The following is a 12,913-nucleotide window of genomic DNA, read 5'->3' on the forward strand; positions in this document are numbered from 1 at the left end:
TTAACGAAGAAGAAACTTCGCCATGAATATTATGAGCTAAGAACACATGTGTTCATATGAACCAGCGGAGCGTGTCTCTCTCCCACACAAGCATTTATTCAAACAAAAACAAAAACAAAAGCAAACAAACAGACGCTCCAAGTAAAGTACATAAGATGTGATTGAATAAAAATATAGTTTCAAGAGAAGGAACCTGATAATTTATCGATGAAGAAGGGGATGCCTTGGGCATCCCCAAGCTTAGATGGTTGAGTCTTCTTGATATATGCAGGGGTGAACCACCGGGGCATCCCCAAGCTTAGACTTTTCACTCTTCTTGATCATAGTATATCATCCTCCTCTCTTGACCCTTGAAAACTTCCTCCACACCAAACTCAAAGCAAACTCATTAGAGGGTTAGTGCATAATCAAAAACTCACATGTTCAGAGGTGACACAATCATTCTTAACACTTCTGGACATTGCTCAAAGCTACTGGAGTTTAATGGAACAAAGAAATGCATCCAACATAGCAAAAGAGGCAATGCGAAATAAAAGGCAGAATCTGTCAAAACAGAACAGTTCGTATTGACGAATTTTAAAATGGCACCAGACTTGCTCAAATGAAAATGCCTAAATTGAATGAAAGTTGCGTACATATCTGAGGATCACTCACGTAAATTGGCATAATTTTCTGAGTTACCTACAGAGAATTTTGCCCAGATTCGTGACAGCAAAGAAATCTGTTTCTGCGCAGTAATCCAAATCTAGTATCAACCTTGCTATCAAAGACTTTACTTGGCACAACAAAACACAAAACTAAGATAAGGAGAGGTTGCTACAGTAGTAAACAACTTCCAAGACACAAATATAAAACAAAGCACTGTAGCAAAATAACACATGGGTTATCTCCCAAGAAGTTCTTTCTTTATAGCCATTAAGATGGGCTCAGCAGTTTTAATGATGCACTTGCAAGAAATAGTATTTGAAGCAAAAGAGAGCATCAAGAAGCAAATCCAAAACATATTTAAGTCTAACATGCTTCCTATGCATAGGAATCTTGTAAATAAACAAGTTCATGAGGAGCAAAGTAACAAGCATAGGAAGATAAAACAAGTGTAGCTTCAAAAATTTCAGCACATAGAGAGGTGTTTTAGTAACATGAAAATTTCTACAACCATATTTTCCTCTCTCATAATAACTTTCAGTAGTATCATGAGCAAACTCAACAATATAACTATCACATAAAGCATTCTTATCATGAGTCTCATGCATAAAATTATTACTCTCCACATAAGCATAATCAATTTTATTAGTTGTAGTGGGAGCAAATTCAACAAAGTAGCTATCATTATTATTCTCATCAAGTGTAGGAGGCATAGTATAATCACAACAAAATTTACTCTCCATAGTAGGTGGCACCAAAAGACTACTATCATTATAGTCATCATAAATAGGAGGCAAGGTATCATCAAAGAAAATTTTCTCCTCAATGCTTGGGGGACTAAAAAGATCATGCTCATCAAAGCCAGCTTCCCCAAGCTTAGAATTTTCCATATCATTAGCAACAATGGTGTTCAAAGCGTTCATACTAATATCATTGCTACTAGCATGCAAATAAGATTCCATAGGTTTTTTAATTTTCGCATTAAACCATTCATGTCTTGACTCGTGAAATAGAATAAAAAGCTCACAGATGTTTTCCATTATGCCTCACTAGTGTAAACAAGAAACAAAAAGTTGCAATTGCAGGATCTAAAGGAAATAGCTTTGAGCACAAACACAATGGCGCCAGAAAAGTACTTTACCTGGAACCGGAGTATGAGTGCCTTTTACCTTTCCTCCCCGGCAACGGCGCGCGTAAAAGTGCTTGGCGCGTAGTTGACGAGGGAGGAAAAGTGCTTAGTTGCCGGGCTTGCCAATGTGTGAGTGCCGTTTACCTTCCCTCCCCGGCAACGGCGCCGGAAAAGTGCTTGATGTCTACGTTCCCCTCCTTTCCCGTAGACGAGTGTTGGGCCTCCAAGAGCAGAGGTTTGTAGAACAGCAGCAAGTTTTCCCTTAAGTGGATCACCCAAGGTTTATCGAACTCGGGGAGGAAGAGGTCAAAGATATCCCTCTCATGCAACCCTGCAACCACAAAGCAAGAAGTCTCTTGTGTCCCCAACACACCTAATAGGTGCACTAGTTCGGCGAAGAGATAGTGAAATATAGGTGGTATGAATATATATGAGCAGTAGCAACGGTGCCAGAAAATAGCTTGCGGGCGTGTAGTTGATGGTGGTAGTATTGCAGCAGTAGTAACGCAGTAAAACAGTAAACAAGCAGTAGTAACTCAGCAGTATTTAGGAACAAGGCCTAGGGATTACACTTTCACTAGTGGACACTCTCAACATTGATCACATAACAGAATAGATAAATGCATACTCTACACTTTTGTTGGATGATGAACACATTGCGTAGGATTACACGAACCCTCAATGCCGGAGTTAACAAGCTCCACAATAATGCTCATGTTTTGGTAACCTTTAGTGTAAGATAGATCAAAAGACTAAACCAAGTACTAGCATAGCATGCACACTCGTCACCTTCATGCATATGTAGGAGGAATAGATCACATCAATATTATCATAGCAATAGTTAACTTCGCAATCTACAAGAGATCATGATCATAGCATAAACCAAGTACTAACACGGTGCACACACTCGTCACCTTTACACACGTGCGGGAGGAATAGAACTACTTTAATAACTTTGCTAGGGTAGCACATAGATAGTAGTGATACAAAACTCATATGAATCTCAATCATGTAAAGCAGCTCATGAGATCATTGTATTGAAGTACATAGTAGAGAGATTAACCACATAGCTACCGGTACAGCCCCGAGCCTCGATGGAGAACTACTCCCTCCTCATGGGAGCGATAGCGGTGATGAAGATGGCGGTGGAGATGGCAGCGGTGTCGATGGAGAAGCCTTCCGGGGCACTTCCCCGCTCCGGCAGGGTGCCGGAACAGAGACTCCTGTCCCCCAGATCTTGGCCTCGCGATGGCGGCGGCTCTGGAAGGTTTCTGTGGTTTTCGTCGAACGCCCTAGGGTTTTCGCGACGGAGGCTTTATATAGGCGAAGAGGCGGCGCAGGAGGGCTTCTGGGGGGCCCACACTATAGGGGGGCGCCCCCCCCTGGCCGCGCCGGGGTGTGGTCCGGTGGCCCTGTCCCCCTTCTCTGGCGGTTCTCGTGTGTTCTGGATGCTTCCGGTGAAAATAGGAACTTGGGCGTTGATTTCGTCCGATTCCGAGAATATTTCTTTACTAGGATTTCGAAACCAAAAACAGCAGAACAACAGAATCGGCACTTCGGCATCTTGTTAATAGGTTAGTTCCAGAAAATGCACGAATATGACATAAAGTGTGCATAAAACATGTAGATAACATCAATAATGTGGCATGGAACATAAGAAATTATCGATACGTCGGAGACGTATCAATGGCATGGTGAAAATTGTGTGTGCCAAAGAAAATGGGAGGTATGGGCTTCAGAGAGTTACATGCTTTTAATCTTGCCATGTTAGCAAAGCAGAGCTGGCGCCTACAAAACCTGATTCACTTTGTGCTCAAGTCCTGAAAGCCAAGTATTACCCAAACTGTGATATTCTTAAAGCTGGACCGAAGAAGGGCGCCTCTTTTACTTGGCAAAGCATCATGGCGGGTATGAGAACATTCAAGACGGGGTGTATTTGGAGAGTTGGAACTGGGGAAAAAATAAACATATGGTTAGAACCCTGGGTACCTCTAAGTCATGACCGGATGGTTCAAACACCAAGGGGTCAGATTCTGCTAAGAACTGTTGATGAATTAATTAACCTGGATACAATGCAATGGGATGAGCAAATGCTTACTGATAATTTTAATTCAATTGATGTTTCCAGAATACATCGGATCCCCCTAGCGAGAATGTGGATGAGGACTTCGTTGCCTGGCACCTAACAAAGTCCTTTTCTTTTTTGGTAAAGTCTGCTTATTATTCAGAATGGAATCACTATAATGGGAGAAGGCTAACTAGAGCAGGTGAACAAGGATCAGCATCTCTGAATCCAGTTGGGGACATTCTATGGAAACTGAAAATACCAAGCAAAATCAAAATTGTATGGAAGGCCCTTCATGGTACAATTCCTGGAATGGCAATCCTAGCAGACAGACATATTCCTGTGTCACCACAGTGTCCGGTTTGCTCTCAAGGCCCTAAGGACATTCTACATTTAATTTTTTTCATGCAGAAGAGCAAAGGAAATCTGGCATTCCCTGGGGCTAACTGATGTTATTAACTCAGCTTTATTGGACCGCTCGGGCTTAGTTGTTCTCGAAGGAATTTTGAGAAACCAAAACCTTATGCAAGGCGGTAATTATATAACGGATCTGAAAGAGTTAATTTGTGTTGGAGCATGGTACATATGGTGGCAAAGAAGGGAGTTTGTGAAGGGAGAAAAGATTGCTTATCCGACCCAAACTGCTTTCTCTATTCAAGCTCTTAAATTAAATTATTGTGGTGCTTATGATAATGCTGAACCAAAGAAAGTGATTTGGAACAAGCCACAACCAAATGTCTACAAACGAATATTGATGCATGCTATTTTCCGAATGGGTCTGGTGCAGCAGGTGTGATTATCCGCAATTATAAGGGTGAAGCCATTGCGGGGTCAAGTTCTTTGATGCAAAATCTTGGTGATGCAACATCGGCTGAAGCTGCTGCACTGCTACATGGCCTCCAGCTAGTTGAGAGGATTGGTTGCTCTCCTCTGACTATAGAATCAGACTCCATGGAACTTGTTCAAGCTTTTAGTGGAGAAGTGCAAATCTGGAGTCCCTACACTGCTACTTTAGCGGACTGCTTCATCATTGCTAGTAGAATTGGCCAGATTACTATGAAGCATTGTTTTCGTGAGGCAAATAGTGTCGCTCATGAGTTAGCTAGAGTTTGCTTTGATACAAAGATTTTTACTTTTTGGGACTGCGATCCCCCTAGTTTTATTTTGCCTTTTGTAATGAATGACGTGACGTTGTTCACAACGATGTAACAATACTTTGTTTCTCAGGCAGCAAGTTCCAACACATTCTTTTCCTTCCATGGTACCGAAGGGGGCTGGAAGGTTTTTAATGATGCGGCTTGCTGACCTTAATATATGGGTTTCAAAAAAAAAAAAGCCCCAGCTCGCCCCTGCTTGGTCTGGCATCTTGTGTCGGGGTTATCCTCTAATTTGTAAAAATATCTTTTTGCTTACTTATTCATATGTTTACTACACATTACCGCCCATAGGAGGATGTCTTAATTTTATCTAAATTTACATTGTACACACCAAAATATGTCTAGCTACATGTACTCCCTCCGGTCGGATTTAATCGACGCGGAGGGAGGCCTGGGCATGTGCATCGTTACTTGAGCAGGCGCGTCAATTTTTAGTGACCAGAGGTAGTATATTTTAACAAAGTTGAAACTTGTATGGAACAATTTTTTTCTTGTTCTTCCGTTGTTTTACAACCTTCTCTTTTTTGGGTTACATTCCATCCTAAACAGCGTTTTCTTTTCTACTATCTTAAGCGGGAATTCGTAGAGACTCAGAAGAATTTGAAGTATATATACTTTTCAAAAAGTCTTGAAGTTACCCGGAATTGAGGAACTGGCCGGTGGGTCGCGTCAGCGCATACGCCCTCTGCCATGCGGGCCCCAATTCCCAGAGACTCACGCGCAGGAGGAAACCAACTCAAATATCTCCAACGCGTCGCGTCTTCTTCTTCCTTCCTCCACCATCTCCTCCTCCGCGTCGCTAAAACCCTAGCCGTAGCCAGCGCTCCGCCTCCGAGCTTTCCCCGCCGGCGATCTCCCCGAGGGCTTCCGGTCCAGGGCTAACCGGCTTCCGAATTTCCGGGTCGGCGGCTTCGAACCTCGCTGCGATGGCGGGCCGCGGGAAGAAGGGGGAGAACCTGGGCCGCGCGCTGATCCGGCAGCAGAACAGGGCGGCGCTGGAGGCCAAGGAGCGCGGGGAGGCGCTCGCCGCCTCCTCCTCCCGCCGCCGCGCGCCGCCGCTCGAGTCCGTCATCGACGTCAGCGAGATCGACGCCGTCCTCCAGCGCGCCGCCGAGGACGACCGCCTCCACTCCGCCCTCGCCGCATCCGCGCCCTCCGACGTCGTCATCGACCTGTGAGCCTCCCTCCCCTTCAGCCTTCGTTCCGTTCTGGTTTCTGTCTTGTGTTGGTTCGGATGGGCTTCGGTCTGAAATGGTCGTTGGTGCGGCGCAGGGACGCGACCGGGGAGACGGACGAGCAGAGGCGCCGGCTGCGGAAGGAGCACGAGAAGATGCACGCCAGCAGCCTCGGGGTCCCCAGGCGGTGAGTGCTTCTGACTGTTGCTGTGTTGCTTTGAGTTTAGGGGTTGTCTTGTTAGGTGACTCAGTGACTGTGCGGTGTGTGATTTGCAGTCCACCGTGGCATAACCAGATGACCTTGGAGGAGCTCGATGCAAGCGAGGGACAGGCGTTCCTTGTGTGGCGGAGGAATCTCGCAAGGTTAGTGCCAACTTGCACTCTGCTCTGCTTATGAGTAGGAACTGTTTCGTTTGATGGCATTTTAATTGCAAATTACATGTTCAAGGACTCGTGTCTCAGCTAAGTTTATCAGCTATAACCAGCGGTTCTGGTATGAAATTGGTAGTAATTGTTTTGCTGGTTACCACTTACCATGTGCCTTTGAGCATTCTGTTATGGATCTGTCTTATTTATTAATTAATTGCTCTCTTACATGTATAGGAAATTAGGCATTATAACCTGCTCTCTTACATGTTCAAGGACTCGTGTCGCAGCTAAGCTTACCAGCTATAACCAGTGGTTCTTGTATGAAATTGGTACTAATTGTTTTGGTGCTTACCACTTACCATGTGGCTTTGAGCATTCTGTTATGGATCTGTCTTATTAATTGATTAATTGCTCTCTTACATGTATATGCAATTAGGCATTAAAACCTGTTATCTTACACTGCGTAGGCTGTTTTGAATGTAATGTGTCTTGCTGCTTTTGAGATATTGAATGCTTGGAGAAATTCATCTATGCAGATTGGAAGAGAATGACAAGATTGTCCTTACACCCTTTGAGAAGAACATTGACATCTGGAGACAGCTCTGGAGAGTAGTTGAACGCAGTGATTTGGTGAGTAATACACTAATACTCCATCTTCACTGCCTTTGTCACCCACAGATCTTGGTACTGACTGCTTGTTCACTAGTCTTGTGCAAATATCACCTTTTGGTACAGTGCTTTGGTGCTGGGCCAACCATTGCCCTACTCTCTAAAATTGTAGCAGATGCTGGATTTTATATTCTGTACTCTTACTGCTTATCCTCTCTATTGGATATGCTACTCTATTGTGCTCAATTGTACTGCATTACCGTTTGCTTAAAGATAAGCAACTCAGAGCATGCAAAAGTACTGACTATTGTTTTCTTTTCTTTAATGAAGCTGGTCATGGTAGTTGATGCTCGAGACCCATTGTTCTACCGATGCCCTGATCTTGAGGTACGTACCATGTTCTTGTTGTACAAACAATATATATGAACTTAAGGAATATCTACACACATAGCAAGAGGGGTTGCAGTTTGTACCTGTTTCAAGTTTATTCGGTGACCAACTTTGTGCACAGAAGCATTAGTAGTAAAATTGCACCAGCAGAGCTGTTCATGAATTCTTATTAGGAGGCTGTATGTTCTGTGATTTTCTTATCGAAACTAAATTGCGAGAACGTTCTTGATTGCTGTATTTATGACAGAAGCAAATCTAGGTTTTCTGTCTATCATGCAGAATTCAACCTTCCCATAAATCTTCTCTTTTAACATTAGTTTGCTAGCATGATATCGGTCTTGTTTTTCTTTTCTCCACAAGCTCGCATTAGGATAACTTGCTATGTTCCTTATGTGCTACAAATGATAAATTATGTTAATCTGAATCTATTGCTGTGCTCTCATGTTTGGTCTATGTGCTAACACCAAAATCAGTTGTTACACCTAATGTGTTTTATTTTGGATTCATGAGCCTTTTAGTGATCTAATGACATGACATTATCTATACTAGGTATATGCAAAGGAAATTGATGAACACAAGAGAACTATGCTCCTTGTCAACAAGGCTGATTTGCTACCTTTAAATATCAGGTCTGCACCTTGCCCATTGTGGTCTATTTATTGTATATAGTCTGAAATGATGTCCTTACAAATTTTACCTAACTGCAGAAAGAGATGGGCGGACTATTTCAAGGAGCACGACATTCTCCATGTTTTCTGGTCTGCTAAAGCTGCTACTGCCAAATTAGAAGGAAAAATGTCTGGTGGACACTCTGGAGAAGATCCTGTTTCGCTTGATATGGATACCAAGGTCTATGGCAGGGATGAGCTCTTGATGAGGTTGCAAACTGAAGCAAAATCTATTGTAGCACAAAGGAAGACCTCAACAGTTAAACAGGGTCATGAAGCCAGTTCTGATTCTGTTTCATCAACGGCTAAGCATGTGGTTGTTGGATTTGTTGGTTATCCAAATGTTGGAAAGAGTTCCACAATAAATGCTTTGGTTGGCCAGAAGAAGACCGGTGTCACTCACACACCTGGTAAGACGAAACATTTCCAGACACTGATCATCTCAGAAGAGCTCATGCTATGTGATTGCCCTGGTCTGGTCTTCCCTTCATTCTCAAGCTCAAGGCACGAGATGGTGTCATGCGGTGTCCTGCCGATCGACAGGATGACAAAGCACCGGGACGCTATCCAAGTAGTTGCAGATCGTGTCCCAAGAGATGTCCTGGAGCAGACATACAAGATCACCTTGCCCAAGCCGAAAGCATACGAGTCACAATCTCGGCCACCAACTGCAGCTGAGCTGCTGCGTGCATACTGCATGTCTCGGGGCCATGTTGGCCATGGTGGGCTACCTAACGAGACCAGGGCCGCTAGACAGATACTGAAAGATTACATCGACGGCAAAATCCCGCACTATGAACTACCTCCTGGTGATGAAATGGAGCAGAGAGAGACTACTTCAGCAGCTGATGAATCAGCCAATTACGACTCCGGTGAGCAGGATGACGCAGCAGGTCCGGACATGAGGCATGTCTTGAGTGACCTAGAGTCTTTCGACTTGGCCACCGTGGGGTCTAAAGCTGCTGAGAAGAAGCAGCAGCAAGAGGCGTCCCACAAGCAGCACAGGAAACCCCAGCGGAAGAAGGACCGATCCTGGAGGGTCGGAGACGATGGAGGTGATGGAACGGCGGTAGTGAGAGCGTTCCAGAAACCCACGGTCAATACTCCTGCTGTTGGCGTGAGCGGAGATGTTTAGCATGACACCCCCACCATCATTACTGTCTAGACAAATGCAAAATCAGGAAATTGAGTTACACATGCTTGGGCGTGGAGCCCTCTTTGCTACCCTGGAAACAGCCTAGTAATGCAAAATCAAGAAAGAGTTACACATGCTGTGTTACATAATATAGCTGATTGCTCTGGCTGTGTGCCGATTGCTGGATCTGCTCTGGTAGATGAGACAGAGGACCTGAGTTTTGGATGATTATGTGTAAAAATTTGGAGAGATAAGTCATGCTTTGTCATTTCAATTCTTATTGCCCTTGCATATAATCTGGGCTGTGACTTCTGATAGGCGTGGTCTCCTGTAATATTTTGACAGTCGACATAACTACACATATGGAAAGATCATTTTGATGTACTCCCTCCGTTCCATGAAATTTGTCTTAACTTTGTCTAAATATTGGTGTAGTGTCAAATTTAGACGAAGTTATGACAAGTTCGATGGCATGGAGGGAGTGGTGTTCATAGTGTTCTGATTTTTAGTGTTGATGCTGTCCCATATAGGCAGCCTGGGACACTTGGGCTGGAAAGTTCAACCGGCCCGTCTGGCTGTCTCCTGTCGGGAGGCTGTGGCATCTGGACCGTCCGTGCGATGCATGTGGATCCAACAGACGGCGCGACTGACGTGCCTGCACTCTTCGGGAAACGCGAACTCAACTAACGGTTCCCTCTTGGCGTATCGGTGGCACCTTTTGTCACGCGAGTCTCGGCCTGTAGTTGCTTGATAGTAGTATAATGTTACTACTCCCTCCGTTCCTTTCTATAGTGTCTATTGTTTTTTAGCACTGAAATTAGTGCGAGCCATTTTTTCACACAAAACCTCATAACGATATCACAGACAAAATAGAAAACTGAAAACAGATCTCAAAAATACATGACCAGACCGGTTTCCAGATTTTCTGGACCTGACCTGATCGGTGGAAGGGGTTCTTTGCAAAAAAAACATATCTTTACTCTTATATTCTGAAACAAATGCTAAAAAACAATAGGCATTATAGAAAAGAACGGAGGGAGTATTATTTAAATTCATCTATACATGCTTAGGTTTAATTTGTTTGCGTTTGCTATGTATTATATTGTATACTCTACAAAAGTGGTCATGGAAAAGTAAACTTCACATGAAAAGGCATGGCAACAAAAAATACTTCATGTTTCAGCCTCCCACATCAAACAAGATTCTTTTTATCGTTATGTAAAGGCATGTACAACGTCGGCGCTTGGGCTGGGCGCTAGGATTGATTTCCTTGCGGTTAAACCATAATCCTCTTCGATCCTGGGATTTCACATTGCATTGACGTCAAGTTTTGCATCGGACGCTATATCGTTTTTTGGCGGAAGAGAGCAGCAAAATCAGAAGCAAATGTAGGGGTTAGCGCTTGCACATAGTGATCAGCGTTGGAGAGAGATATGCTTACACGGGCACTAGGTGATGTCCCATCAATTTTTTTTGTCCTAAGCACCTGATTAAGCGTCTATGCATTGTACTTGCCCTAAGGCATATGAAAAGGGTTCACGTTTTTTTAGTACTTAGTAAGAAAGAGAATGAAAAGAGAATAATTTACTCTTAGTTATTGGGCGATCTTCTAGTACTTAGCGCAAATGTGTGCTCTAACCAAATCATAATCACTACATATTATGAAGATAAAGGAGCATTGGCTGCCCAAGATTACATTATAAAAATATTGTATATTATGTAATTTACCATCTCTAAGTGTTTGAAGGTAAGCAGCCTTGTCAACCTCTACACAAGCTCTAATTTTGTAATACCCCAGACAGGAACATATCACCTACATGAGATAAATGTGTTTTTTTGTCTTTTAGCCAGTAGACATGTAAAGCTTATTATATGTATATAATATATATAATATCATATATACTTGAAGTTGAGCCGGCTTACCAGTCAAAATAATATGTACGCCTGGTCCACTCAAGATTATCTCTAAATGAACACATGCTTAGATATACTGGCCATTAGATACTTTGAAAACAATTTAGATATGCTATGTAGGTAGTTTACTTTCAGTTGTTATGATAGTTACTATCATTTGTATGTGACAATTAATACCCAACACCTAGTAAAGTAAAGTAAAACACAACATACCATAAGATTAGAGACCTATAAGACAAACTAAAAGCGCATAACGAGCATAATTTAAAAAAAAACATGAGTACTAGCAAAGTGAAAATATCCACGAAAATCTCCTCACTTTCCGTCTTTGTCACCGCCACCTTTTACTTCTCCACCCGTCACATTTTTCGCTCCAACCCAATGGCCACTTGCTCTTGTGATATTTGTCTTTAAGATAACCCTTTTGCTATGTAAGGCGATAATGAGTTATAGTTTGTTTTTCCAAGCAATCCCAATGGGACCGAATTCCATTACCGACATGATAACAACATACAAATGAACCAGCATCTAGGGGCATATCTAGAAGAATATATGGTTGGTGTTACTCTTCTATGCAAGGTGGTTTATCGCATATTTGTGGGAGTAATCAACTAATTCCAAAGAGGATTAGGAAATAGTCATTCGTGTCATTTGACACCATGCTTACATGGTGGCTCCACTACTGCCAACATCCATGTGCAGCACAGAAAGTAAACGGTTCAAACTACGCGTTGTCTAATGCTAGCATTTGCGAGATTCAGAGGTTCCGAGCTAGCGATGTGTACATGAATAATTACAGACGACACAAAGGGTCGGTATGGAAAGCGAAATCCATCAACCATCAGCTCACAAATAGCATCAACCATATCGAGAATGAGTTATGGTTGCATCTAGTGTACATTGTCCAATATCAAGAATCAATCCTAACAAGGTCATACAAACAACAAAATGCATGTGTGCAAGATTCTAATCCGGAGGTGATCGATAAGGTGAATCCTTGTGTTATTAATGAGATGAATGTGATGATGATGGCTACGTACTCGAGGGAGGAAGTGAAATAAAAGTGTTGTTCAATATTGGTGATCTTAAGGCGCATAGCCACGATGGACTACACGCGGTTTTTTATAAACTTTTTGTCATATCATTGGTGAAGATTTGACAGACGAGATCTTGCTAGTGGTTAATTGTCGAGTGATCCAGGAAGGTTGGAACAATACAACCATTGTATTGATACCGAAGGTGGAGAATCCAGAACCCATCACTCAGTTCCGTCCCATAAGCTTATGTAACAATAACACTGTTTACAAAGTGGTCTCAAAGTTAACTGCGAATAGACAGAAAAAATCTACTCCCATAAATAATATCACCAACACAAAGCCCATTTGTGCAAGTAAAACTGATTACGGACAACACACATACTACCATACCGGTGGCATATTGTAGGGATTCGTTGCATAGAAAACAAAAAAATTCCTACCGCGAACACACAATCCAAGCCAAGATGCAATCTAGAAGACGGTAGCAACGAGAGGATTATCGAGTCTCACCCTTGAAGAGATTCCAAAGCCTACAAGATGAGGCTCTTGTTGCTGCGGTAGACGTTCACTTGTTGCTTGCAAAAGCGCGTAGAAGATCTTGATCACGGCGCCACGAACGG

At 43.0% G+C, this 12,913-nt stretch overlaps 1 protein-coding gene across 1 annotated transcript; it reads left to right on the forward strand.

Moving 5' to 3' along the window:
- Positions 1-5,800: 5,800 nt before the first annotated feature.
- Positions 5,801-9,426, forward strand: LOC124654503 (GTPase LSG1-1-like). The gene is made up of 7 exons (XM_047193506.1): positions 5,801-6,170; positions 6,269-6,358; positions 6,448-6,534; positions 7,077-7,170; positions 7,480-7,536; positions 8,089-8,168; positions 8,247-9,426. Exons 1-7 carry the CDS (start codon positions 5,923-5,925, stop codon positions 9,340-9,342), a joined length of 1,752 nt encoding a protein of 583 aa, XP_047049462.1. The 5' UTR covers positions 5,801-5,922; the 3' UTR covers positions 9,343-9,426.
- The last annotated feature ends 3,487 nt before the right edge of the window (positions 9,427-12,913 follow it).

The sequence above is a fragment of the Lolium rigidum genome, chromosome 5 (assembly GCF_022539505.1).
Source record: "Lolium rigidum isolate FL_2022 chromosome 5, APGP_CSIRO_Lrig_0.1, whole genome shotgun sequence".
NCBI classification, from domain to species: Eukaryota; Viridiplantae; Streptophyta; class Magnoliopsida; order Poales; family Poaceae; genus Lolium; species Lolium rigidum.